Source organism: Antedon bifida, unplaced genomic scaffold (assembly GCF_963402885.1).
Source record: "Antedon bifida unplaced genomic scaffold, ecAntBifi1.1 scaffold_44, whole genome shotgun sequence".
NCBI lineage: Eukaryota > Metazoa > Echinodermata > Crinoidea > Comatulida > Antedonidae > Antedon > Antedon bifida.
Window position 1 is genome coordinate 28510 of NW_027616301.1, and position 13307 is coordinate 41816.

The window sequence follows — 13307 nt, forward strand, 5'->3', positions numbered from 1 at the left end:
TAAAAAATATGGTATAGAATATACCGTATTTTATACTGTATTTTTATACCATATTTTAAGCAGTTGCAGCAGAAACAGGCCCTATGAATGAGCAACTAGATAGATGCTGCATCTGCAAACGGATTCACTTTTTTTTACTGCATCCAATCAAAAGTGGCTGAAAAACTGCAGAAAGAACTACATGACTGTGCTTTGAAAATAAAGTCACAAGCAGCGGAAATACAATACAATTTTCTCTGTGTACAGTAGGTAGGACTGAACCACATGTGCAAATCAAACTATCGCCAAATACCAAGCTCAGCTATGAATATAATAAATGGGTCCAAAAAAGAGAAAGTACAGAAGAACAGGGAAAAGTTGTTTAGTCATTAAATTAAATATAACTTTTTTTTATTTGTAAATCATGAGCCCACGAGAATAGGATATTTTTGAGAAATGGTGTATTCAAATATAATAAAAATAATTTTTAATCACTCATTTGGATAATTTTTGCACACTTTATGTTTCATCTGAATTTCCATATTGATAAACATAAAAAGGTCTTTTGAAACCTTTTAAAAGAGTATGGTATATTTGTTTCTTTTTCTATTCCATTTCTTTCTGTTTATATTTTGGTAAAACTGTTGTCACTAACCTGTTGTTTTGTGTGTTATCATACTTTACCAAAATTAAGTCACTCTGATGTTATAGCTAAACAATGATTTTGACTTGACTTTCGAGGCATGTTATTTAACACGATTGACCACTAAATATCTGTTATTCAAATGCTTCTGGGGAGTCCGAAAGAGATAACTTCCAGCTAACATTCTTTCAGTATATATATATTATCATATACCATCTGTATGGTAGTCACTTTTTGATTTCTTTCTTTCACAATCCATTTTATCCACTTCTTTTTCATGACATGTCTGGATTAATTTCAACTCAATCTCGTCATAACCCTTGCGTAATCATGTCTCAATGTTTTTCATGTTTCTCCTCTGTGTATTTGGTTATAATTCAGAGATGTGATTCCAATGACCAGTCCACATTGTGTACAATATAATACAAATTTTAAATGTACTGTACAGTAGTATCACATATTTGTGAACTACTCAGTCTGGATTTCAATAGACGTTTATAAACTTTCTCATCCAATCTCATCTGCTCTGTTGCATTCAGTTATTATGTTGTTGTACAGTAACACTTATTATTGTGTAATATAAGTTTATTTCCAGTGTACAATATTTTTACACATATCTCCTCATAAGTTGCCTTAGTGCGAGGTTAGATTTCAGTTGCTCATAAGCATTGTTGCCATGCAACATCCTTATTCACTTGCTCTTTTGCTTGAAGAAATTCCTTGTAAATTGTTAATCAGCATATGGATTTTTTTTTAGGAATGTTATCATTTTTGGAAAAAATCACTGGGACTCAGATGTATTCAAACAACAGATAGAAGAGGCTGGTTAACATCAATTAATAATCTAACAGTGTTAGCTATAACATCAGGTTAAACACATTGGGTAAGTAACAATTCATTTAAAAAAAATAAAGAGTGACCTCTGACTTCTGTACAAGACTGTTCAATTTGTGTTCAGAAATTATCTTGATTGAAATTTTATAAGATCACAATCTAAAATTTTATTTTTGTGTATATTGCTTTCAATGTGCATGTTGTTAAGATGTACATAGATTTAAGAAGTATTTTAACTTTTTGTTATTTTTAAGCAAGTCAATCTTTGTACTGTATTGTCAAAAAAGTTATACCAAATCAGAACAAATAAAACAAACATTTAACATTGTAATAAATTCTTCAGAAAAATATTATGCAAACAAGCAAGCAAACATGGCTTCAAAGGAAGTCGAGTTCGATAGAAGAAATGGTGAAGAAACTATAGCATCAGTTGGAGCGCAATGTAAATCATGAGGGGTCAGCTAACGCTATGGAATATGAAGGTAACACAAGAATTTTTAGATGTTCAATCATCACCATAGGTGGTCTACATTACACATTGCTATCACCATGGAGGTTAGCGCATACGAAAGCCTTCTAAGAAAGACAAAAAAGCCAAGTTTATTGCTAAAAGCACTGATGTCAGTTATTTTTACTGAAAAGGAAATGGCGAATTGGCAAATAAGAAGCCATTGTGTCCAAAAACAAAAAACCACATCAACCATCCTACAGGAGCAGAAGCAGTTTGGCGCTGCTGGCTTTAAGCTGAGAGAAGACGAGCTCACAGAAACAATTAATAGCAAATGCAGATATTACACTTTTAAATTAAAAAACCACCATGACAGAAATGAGGAAATTCTTGGTTACTATTACCAATAATCATTGGTGGGGGTCACTCATGTTTATGAGCCATAAGATGCCTTTGCTGCATGTAAAGACTTGCCAAATGGAGAGGTTCTTCAGATATTGATGTTAGGCATTTCATCATCATTAGTATACAGGTGCAATCTGATATAGAATCATCTTGTGCAACCTTTCTTAATTAGAATAAACTTCCTGACGGGAAATACTGTAAATAGATTTACAGGTATTGATGATCATTATCGGAATATCATCGCATTAGAAATTTAGTTGTAATAATATCACGACAGTTTAAAAAGGATAACACAGTTTGCTTTCAGGCAACCGACATGTCATCTTGTGCAACCATCTTTCATAACAGAAAGGCGTGGGAAATGGGCCCGGCGCATCGTGTGAAGTCGGAACAAAAAGAAAAAAGATAGAGAAATTTCTAAAACATCTGTATCCTCGAGACACATTCAAGACAGAGAGAGTATTTGGATTACTGACCATTACATAAAGTGAGCTTCGAATGCCAGTTTCAGTATGTGAAAAGTAACATAATGCATAAATGCAATAAGACGTCGGAATGGCTTTCAAAAAAATCAGATAAGGAAGAATTACTTTCAAAGGCCTGAATGCTTGGTTTGCGAAGCAAACAAATTGATGCAGAAAGACCACAAACCTTAGCAGAAGATAAGAAGCAGCACATAGATGACAATCGCAAAGGCATGGTGGAAAAAGCTGATAGAGCTAGGTTGTTAAATGAAAACACGCTAAACGACTTGATGCAGTATGGAGAGCTGCGGCAGGACAAGTATGAATTCGAATTTGGAGGTGCTAGCAACAAAGAAGAAAGAAACTAATGACGGCTATAAAAATACTAACAAATTAATGTTTCTTTTTCTTATTTTTAACACTTGCATACATACATATTAAAAAAAAAATCATGTGACACTGAAAAGGCGCGCAAAGTTACGTATGTTTACTTTGCGTATGCTCCTTCACAACCTTACTTTTCGCGTTTTGATGAACAAGTTTTATTATATCACTGCTAAATATGCTCTGCTGTAAGAAGGACTCGACCAACATCGTCCATGTGGTAAGTTAAGTCAAATTATTTAGTTCCACATCATATACTACTATTTAAGATAGATAATTAACTGTAATTTGTCGTTAAAAGAAATGTTTGATTCTTAGCCTCGATCCATCCCCCGGCGCACCCACACATATCGTGTGACGTCGCAATAAAAACAAAAAAGATCGAGAAATTTCTAAAACATCTGTATCCTCGAGACACATTCATTCAAGACAGTAGTCTTAATTAGGAAATACATGTTGACACAATCTCAATCCCTCCTGATAGTGGTTCAGCTTACCGTTATACCAGGTATATACTAGGTACACTGTAGATATCTGCCATACATGTTCCACAACGAACCGGACAGTGAGACGCATCCTACCAGGTTCGCTCCCCTGTGTTTTTTATGGAAAAGATTAACAACATTAGTGCAAAGAGCCACTGGGAGAGATAAGCCCCTCTAGAAAGGTAAACAACACCACCAGCTATGAGTTAAAAGAACATGTACAAGTAATAATATTAGTGGTGAGAGAGTATTTGGATTACTGACAATTACAGCTCCGAACTCCGAAACAGTTTGAGTTGTGTGGAAAGTAAGATAGTGATGCAATAAGACGTTGGAATGGCTTTCAAAAAAATCAGATTTAAGGAAGATTACTTTCAAAGGCCAGAATGCTTGTTTGCGAAACAAACAAATTGATGCAGAAAGAACACAAACCTTAGCAGAAGATAAGAAGCAGCACATAGATGACAATCACAAAGGCATGGTGGAAAAAGCTGATAGAGCTAGGCTGTTAAATGAAAACATACTAAACGACTTGATGCAGTATGGAGAGCTGCGGCAGGACAAGTATGAATTCCAATTTGGAGGTGCTAGGAACGAAGAAGAAACAAGAGTTGCTTTAGTGAGAACTATTCAAAGGTCACATGTATTATAGATTGCACAGAAATCTTTGTCCAGCGTACAAAGGACTTATGCAGCGTGCACAAACCTATTCCAATACAAAGCATACTTACATACTTATTTAAAAAAAATTGACATGACCTCACTTCATCTCAGTATACAGTATAATATTTTTTTAAAGTAATTGCTATTAATGATTTCCTTTCAACCAGGAAAAATAAAGTTTCAGGCACTTGTCAAATCATGATAATAGTTGAAGTTGCGTAATCATGTGCCATTGAAAAGGCGCGCAAAGTTACTTGGTTACGTAATAATTCAACATTTATTAGTTTCTATCAATGGTATAACAATACAATAAAAAAGAATGATAATTTATAATGAGAAAATACAAAAAATACCATTAATAGAGGATCTTGCAAGAAGAGAATACTTGTCACGCAAGACCCATAAACAAAAGAAAAAAATACATTTGTATATAATTATTAAATAAAACAAAAAAAGTCATGACAAAAACAGTTTGAAGGTCTAGTTTGAGTACAATGATAACAAATTACTTTTAAGTTTTTTACGAAAAGTTGGGAGAGAGGAAGAGTTAACAATACTAGTATCTAATTGATTCCAAATTAAAGGGCCAGAAACATAAATAAAGTGGGAAGAACTAGTTAATCTTACAAAAGGAATAGTTAACTGAAACTTATGAACAGTACTTCTTAAATTATGACCATGGTTGAAATCAGCAGTGTTAAATAAATTCATCATGGGAGAAGGAAGATTGTTAGAAAAATATTGAAAGACAAAAGAGGCACTTTGCAATTTATGTATATCACCTAACTTCAGTAACTTAAGTTCATAAAATAAAGGTTCAGATGGAGTAATGCGAGACGTAAAAGTAATATTTCTAATAGCACGCTTAATCAGCTTATTAAGTTTATCGAGATGTGATGTGATGTCAGCAGCCCAAATAATGTTACAATAATAAAGATGAGGTAAAATTAAAGAATTATATAATGAAAGAAGGATACGCCGGGGAAAAGTGTGCTTAAGATTATTTATAATCCCAATTGTTTTAGAAATTTTATTTGCAATATGATTCTGATGACTGGTCCATCTCAAGTTTGACTGGATTAAAACACCAAGGAACATAGTCTCTGACGTTTGTTTAATGTTATCTCCATTAATAAATATATTGTAATCAGTAAGGTCTAACGATTGACGTTGTGTATGAAAAAGAATGTAATTGGTTTTCATGGAGTTTATTTGAGATGAACCAGTCATTATATTTTGACAATTCATTATTAACTATAGAAAATAAAACTTTTAAATCAGAATGAGAAAAAAATAGTGTAGTGTCATCAGCAAAGGAGATGACATGGAGGGTGTCACTGACTCTGGATAAGTCATTTACGTAAATTAAAAAAAGGAGAGGGCCAAGGACCGATCCTTGTGGCACCCCACATGTCATCTCCTCCTCTGGTGATATACAATTACCAAACGAGACATATTGCTTCCTCATACTTAAGTAACTACGAAACCAGTTTAAGGTAATACCCCTGATTCCATAATTGTTAAGTTTATTAATAAGTATATGGTGATCTATAATATCGAAGGCCTTGGATAAGTCGACAAAGACAGATAACAAAAATTGTCTTTTTTCAAAGGAGTTTGTTACATTATTTATGAGATCAAGGATTGCATGTGAAGTGGAATGAGATTTACGAAAACCATATTGATGAGCAAAGAGTACGTTATTGCAATCCAGGAACTCATATAGACGGGAGTACATTAATTTTTCAATGATTTTGGAAAAGGTACTAAGTAGTGAAATGGGTCTGTAATTTGAAAGTATATCTTGTCTACCTTTCTTAAAAATTGGAATAACTTTTGCTAACTTTAAATAATTGGGAAAACTACCTGAAGAAAAAGATGAATTAATACAGAACGTAAGGTGATTAACATGCCTTTTTAAATCGGCTTATGTTCACATTTAGTAACCATCCAAGAAATTCGACAGTATCGATCAATGTAGAGATGATATACAGAGATGAATTGAGAAGAACACGAACAGGCAGCAAGGTGGCAAACGAGAGACTTACAACATTGTGGAACGAGTACCGCGAGGGGCAACGTAGTGTACATACGTTCGCTAATGTTGGGCTCCAACTCAAGACATGGGCAGGCTGGACCTGGATGATCACACCGCAAAACGTGATAAGGAGCGATACGAAAGGTCACAAAAAAGAACTGAAAAAAAAAAAGAAATGTATTGCTGTGGAAGTTTTGTTAGATCTCCAATTAGGTGAGGCTAATATGGAAGATGTTTCTCCTGTAGAAAACATATGTGTCTGTGTTGACATATCAACACCAAACTCTACTATGTGTTGTGCTGACATAGATGTCTTACAGGCCCAGTCACAGGCCTTGTTACAGGAGTCGCCAATAACAGAGTTAACTTTTAAAAATGACAATGAGCGAACTCATTTCTACACAGGGTTGCCTTCATTTGCAGTATTGATGTTGGTTTTTGAACTAGTTAAAAAAAGATTCCAGAGTAGAACATCAGTAAGTCGATTCCAGCAGTTACTAATTGTACTGTTCAAACTTAGACTGAACCTTAGAAATCAGGACATTGCGTACCGATTTCATATAATAAGTGACTCAACAGTGTCGAGTTTTTAATACGGGACTGGATGCCATGTCTATGCTGAACAAGAGCTTATTGTATGGCCAGAAAGGGAGGTGTTGTGGAAAACCATGCCAATGCAATTTCGAATTGCATTGGAGTCGAAGGTAGCAGTAATAATTGACTGTTTTGAGGTTTTTTGCGAGCGGCCCTCAAGTCTTGAAGCGAGGGCACAACTGTTTTTCAGCTACAAGCACCACAATACAGTAAAGTTTTTAATTGGCTGCACTCCATGCAGGTAAATTTCATATTTGTCTGCAGCATGGGGAGGCAGAGGTACAGATAAGACCATAACATTGACGTCAGATTTTTTTGATTATCTGCTACCTGGGGATGTCATCCTTGCCGACCGAGGTTTTGACATAAAAGATGATGCTGGGTTTTATGGTTGCGAAGCAAAGATTCCTGCTTTTAAGAAGGGAAAACAACAGCTGTCTGCTCTTGAGGTGGAAACCATAAGAAAAATTGCTCATTTACGAATTCATGTGGAGAGGGTCATCGGTGGTGTCCGTCAAAAGTACTCAATTTTAAGTTCAACATTACCAATTGAGTACATGACAACAGACAGTACAGCTCAGGATACGAAAGCATCAGCGCCTCTGCATCATACAGCTTGCTCATAACAGGTGGAAACTTTTCCTCAACCTCTACTGGAACAAATGCCTCACAGTATTTAGGCAAAGTACTCAGGACTACAGATTTTGGTGCAATCAGTGCCAGCTGCTCGACAAGGAATGCAAGCCCTGGGTCATTCATGACATGGAAAGCCGTTGTGCGTGTTTCCACTGATGTTGTAGTAGTTGAAACTGGTGGATCTGGGGTGCCCTCATCAATCGACTCATCTAGTTTTCTTTTTTTGGCCTTTGCTGATGAAACGTCAATTGAAGCCACTGGTTTTGCCACCACATACTTTCGGTTTGGTTCCATCCAATAAGCTTTACTCACTGCAGATAACCCAAGGTGATAACGGTTTCTTAGAAACCGACTGTGAGTGCAACACCTTGAAAAATGAAAAACAATAGTCAATAAAATAATATTAACAACAAATAATATTATTCCTTTACAGACATTATAAAAGATTGCATTGTGTTTATTAATTATACAGTACTATTAATAATTGTTTATTTCAATTAGTCGGTTTCCTGCTTATCAGTAATTAACCATGCTTATCCATCCATGGTCCGGATATAAATTAAAATAACTTCATGGTTGTACCATAAAATAATGGTTTTACATACATAAAAAAGGGCATAGGCTTTTCTCCAAAAAAGGTTATAACTTAATAAAATTATTAAATAAATAAGTAGTAGAATTGTATCCCTTCTATCTAGCTAGGCCCAGTCTTACACAAGGCATAGGCTGTAGGCTACTACTGCTAATAATTACTAGCCTCCTCCTAGTTACTAACTAGGAGGAGGCGGAAGACCTACTACAACAAAGTAAATTCAATATTACTTACATCTCCTCTAACAACTTTAAAATCTGGTCTGTGTGGGGGACAAAAAATGCCCATATCCGACAGAAATCCATTAGCAAATTGATTGTAAGCCTCTGTAGATTTGTAGGCTTGAAAATTTTCAGCTGTGTATGGGCTTGGCGTAGCGATTAAGTATGCCATGATATCCATCGCTGTGAGGTCCGGCAGACTGTCGATTTCGTGCGAAAATTCATCTTTATCGATCAAATATGGGTCTTTTCCAATACCTGATATTTTCTGAAGATATCTTCGACGTTCAGTTGTAGATAAATTATCAGTTATTGTTGATAAAACAATGTTTGGCAACGACGAACTAGCGGTGCCGACTGCCATTGTCTATACGTAAACACACAGTAAACACACTGACCACGCTGTACTCAGAGTTTGCTTGTCTACCAGAAGCAACTCGAGCGGAAAATCATTGACCCGTGACATTTTGTAGTCACCCTATAGTACTATAGACTATATTTATATGCTAGAATCAGATAACCTAGATAGAGTCACGTAGCCTACGTCAGTACAGTATAAAAAAAGTTAAAATTCAATTTACCAGTCAGTATTTTGTAATCTATTTTGCTTCTCCCTCAAATCCTCAGTTTCCATATTTTCTTCCTCATCTCCATTTGCTAAAGGCTCAAATTGATTTACAGACTGCATGCGCGAAACTGAGATGACGTCATGGTCATTTTCACGCTTCGGTGAATATCGGCAGTGGGTGGGGCATAGAATAATATTTTAAATTCTATTTTTTTAACATTTTTGTCAAACATACACAAAAAATAAAAGCACCCATTTTGTTAAGAATATTAATTATTATGTAATTTTAATATCAGAAACTCAAAATCATATACTCAACTCAAGTTCATCTTTAAGGCATCCTGTAATTGCCGATTTTTCGCTGTTGGATGTGGTTGAAATAAAATAACCCATTTTCAAGCGCACAATTTTTAAAGTTTGATGTGCAAGTGTGTCATTATTTTACATTCCTAATTTATCAAAAATGAAAGAAATACATCATAAAAAGTATAAAGAACGATAATCAAGTGCAAAAGGTATTTCTAAGCTGCGTACGGTCAAAGTGCGCAAAAGCGAGTGCGCAGCGCAAATTTTTTTGAAAAATATGAAATGCTTAAAAATGACAATGTCCAGAAATTGTAGACTAGCCTAGAAAGTTGATTAGAAATTGATTAGAAAATCGGTGAAGCAATGTACCCCTGTTTTTTTAATGGAATAAGCCACGGAGGTCACCATCTAAACAATGCATACAATATATAAACAATGCAAGCAAGCTTGGCGTTCCATACTAAATTCATCCCGGTCAGGTCTAGCCTAGGCCCTACATCTGTAAAGATAGTGTGGGCTTCCTATGCCCCGTTGATCCTTGGACCTTCATACCTGAAACTCTGACCACAAACTAAAGCAACATCCAGGCGTAATTCTTGTAATGTACACGTCCACGTGAGCCTCTTCCAATTCGTCATGTTCCAGGGTACGCGGTGCGTGATTGGGAATAGGCCTAGACTTCTTGTTTGATGTGTTGTTGTGGACGACTCAAACACAATTGCCGCCCGCCGTGGTGTGGTGGTCAAATGCAGCAGCTGTATGGAACGCCTCCTCTGCCTTCAGTTCACATATCATGCAGTACACACCAATCGTCATGCAGTACACACCAATCGTCATGCAGTACACACCAATGGTCATGCAGTACACACCAATCGTCATGCAGTACACACCAAACATCATGCAGTACACACCAATCGTCATGCAGTACACACCAAACATCATGCAGTACACACCAATCGTCATGCAGTACACACCAATCGTCATGCAGTACACACCAATGGTCATGCAGTACACACCAATGGTCATGCAGTACACACTAATCGTCATGCAGTACACACCAGTCGTCATGCAGTCAAATATTGCGTAATTTATACCGCCACCTATCGACAAAATCGAATATCACGTGACGTTTATTAGACGGCTGTAAAACTAAGGCTATTCAAACATTATACTACAGCAACTCACGCTGTCTACTATACTACTACACCGCACGTGCTTTATGACTAAAATGGCTGGAAAAACTATTAAAGAAATCTTGGAATCTATAGGACTATTTAAACTTCTTTAATTGCAATGGCCTCCTAGCCGCGCCTGTGTCTCGCATAATAAATTAATTGTATATATAAAAAACAGAGCATTTACAGAGATGTGTAGCGGTTAAAATAAGTACAGTATGTCAAGCATAAAAGAAAAGTCGATGGCCTTAGTTTTACAGCCGTCTAATAAACGTCACGTGATATTCGATTTTGTCGATAGTTGGCAGTATAAATTACGCAATATTTCACTGCATGACGATTGGTGTGTACTGCATGACGATTGGTGTGTACTGCATGACCATTTGTGTGTACTGCATGACGATTGGTGTGTACTGCATGACGATTGGTGTGTACTGCATGACGATTGGTGTGTACTGCATGATGTTTGGTGTGTACTGCATGACGATTGGTGTGTACTGCATGATGTTTGGTGTGTACTGCATGACGATTGGTGTGTACTGCATGACCATTGGTGTGTACTGCATGACGATTGGTGTGTATTGCATGACGATTGGTGTGTACTGCATGATAAATGTGAACTGAAGGCAGAGGAGGCGTTCCATACAGCTGAGCCCGCGTGTGTTGTTGTGTGGTGGTGGTGGTGGAGGTATATTCAGAGCGTCATTTCGACGATCGAGCATTCTCTACTTTCTATTAGAGCATGACGGATTAATGAATATTCATTAATCCATGATCAGTACTATGGAGCGCCAATCATTGTTTTTTCTAGCAACCTAAAGAGCCATAATGTATCTTTATTCGGTCTTTTGATTGGTTACTATTTTTATTGCAGACACGTTGTTTCAATTTATTTAGAGATTTTGCTCCTGTTAAGAGTGTTAGGCCTACTAGTTAGGGCCTCCCTATTGTATATTGTAATCCTACAGCAGTAGGCTAAGTTAGAGAGGAAAGTTCGAGCTTGTGTCTGATTCTGTCATCATTATTGTTATTTATGGTCCACCTTATTTGTGTAAGTGAAATTTAAAAAGAAGAGTGAAGGTTTCGGCCTAGTCTAGGCCTAGCCTACTAGCCTAGTAGTAGGCTAGTGAGTGGTACTAGCCTAGGAGGTGTAGACTAGCCTAACTAAGCTAGCCTAGGCCTATGCATGTTCCTAGAGTTCAGGGCGTTAGGAAATAAGCTAGGCCTAGCCTAGGCCTACTGTAGATTAGCCTAGCCCTACTAGGCTAGAGAGCTAGGCCTAGCCTACTAGCTACTACTAATAGGCCTACTACTCGTACTACTACTACTACTAGGACCTATTCTATACTATAATAATAGGCCTACTACTAGGCTAGGCCTAGTAGCCTAGTACTACTACTACTAGTTATCCTCGGCCTAGCTCCTCCTCCTATTCTATATGTGTCTATGTCCTAGCCTAAGGGAAGGCATTCAAGCTAGTAGTAGTACTACTAGTAGTAGTAGTAGGGAGGCCTACCTCTAACCTAATAATAGGGCCTAGTCTAGGATTAAATTCACTAAATTCAAACTTCTGTTCATATTTTATTACACTGTGCTCTAGTGGACCCAATTTGGTACCAGTGGAGTATAGTGATAAACATAGGAATACATTTACAAAATTCAAACCTCTGTTCATATTTTAATACACTGTGCTCTAGTGGACCCAATTTGGCACCAGTGGAGCATACAATAAATTGTAACAATGAGTGTCACCGTCTTGCTATTGATGACCTGTATAACAATATTGTTGCTTGCCTAAAACGTGCATCTAGTGAATGTTTGAAGTAGGTATCCCAATGTAAAATTTCAAATTAATGATGGTACTTTTTCTTTCAGTTAATCAAAAGGAACTTACTGAACATAAACTTTTGCAATTTAAATGATTGAAATCGGATTATCCATTCAAAAGTTATCGTCCGTTGAAGTTGCCAAAAAACAATGATTTTTGGTTGAAAAATGGCATTTTTTCCAATTATATTTGGAACCATTTTTGAAGGGTTATAACTTTTATATTAATAACTTGAAAGTTCTAATTTTTGCTAAACCCATAGATACCACAGAGTTGTACAAGACTATTTTTTTGGGGGGGGTCCTCAAAATTTTTTTTTGAGATATCGGCCTCCAAAATTAGTCTTAGGGCTTTTTGCGCTAATTTTTTCCAAATGTCTCAAAAATGCCCAAAAAGTTCCTGTCTTTAAATAATTCGTAACTTTTGAACCAGTGTATGAATTGACTTCTTTTTTTTTGCATTGCATAGAATGTAATATGTATTTTAGTAAGATTATTTATATTGACGGGTAGGTATTTCTGAAATACAACATAAATATTGTTAAAAAATGTTAAAATGTAAAAAAATATATATTGTGTTAAAAAACTGTGTGGCTATTGTTTCTTTTTTTTTAAATATTATTTTTCGTAAGTATACATTTTTTTATAATTCTAGAATTTAAATTTTTAATTATAATCATAAATATTATTTTAATTGATTTTCGAACCGCTAAAAATTAGAATTAAGCCCTTGCTTATTATGCGTTCGATTCCATTCCGGGCGTAAACTCGGCCGCGCCTACAAGTTAAGTTTATAGGCCTAAAGCCTAACACCACTAATATAAATTCTGCCGAAGAAATATCGGGAGGAAAGCAGACGAATTTCAAATTTAACTAAGTAATTACTTCAATAGTATATATTAGTATGTTTAATTTTATTTCCTTTTCAAATATTCTAAACGTAAGGTGCACTTTATATTGAAATACGGAATCAAGTTTAGGCCATGATACAGCGTATACATATAACGGCAACCCTGTCAAAAGCGCCTTTCGGCCGCCTACATAG

The 13307-nt window shown here is 36.0% G+C and overlaps 2 protein-coding genes across 2 annotated transcripts; one reads left to right on the forward strand and one right to left on the reverse strand.

Moving 5' to 3' along the window:
• Positions 1-6288: 6288 nt before the first annotated feature.
• Positions 6289-7563, forward strand: LOC144858532 (uncharacterized). The gene is given in 1 exon segment (XM_078714681.1): positions 6289-7563. A coding segment is annotated over 1 exon segment (1275 nt).
• A 799-nt stretch (positions 7564-8362) lies between these two features.
• LOC144858533 (uncharacterized) lies at positions 8363-8809 on the reverse strand. Its single transcript, XM_078714682.1, has one exon. It carries the CDS (start codon positions 8748-8750, stop codon positions 8370-8372), a length of 381 nt encoding a protein of 126 aa, XP_078570808.1. The 5' UTR covers positions 8751-8809; the 3' UTR covers positions 8363-8369.
• Positions 8810-13307: the final 4498 nt, after the last annotated feature.

Coding starts and splice junctions, on each gene's coding strand:
- LOC144858533 (XM_078714682.1), bottom strand. CDS start 8,750: ATGGCAGTCGGCACCGCTAGTTCGTCGTTGCCAAACATTGTTTTATCA.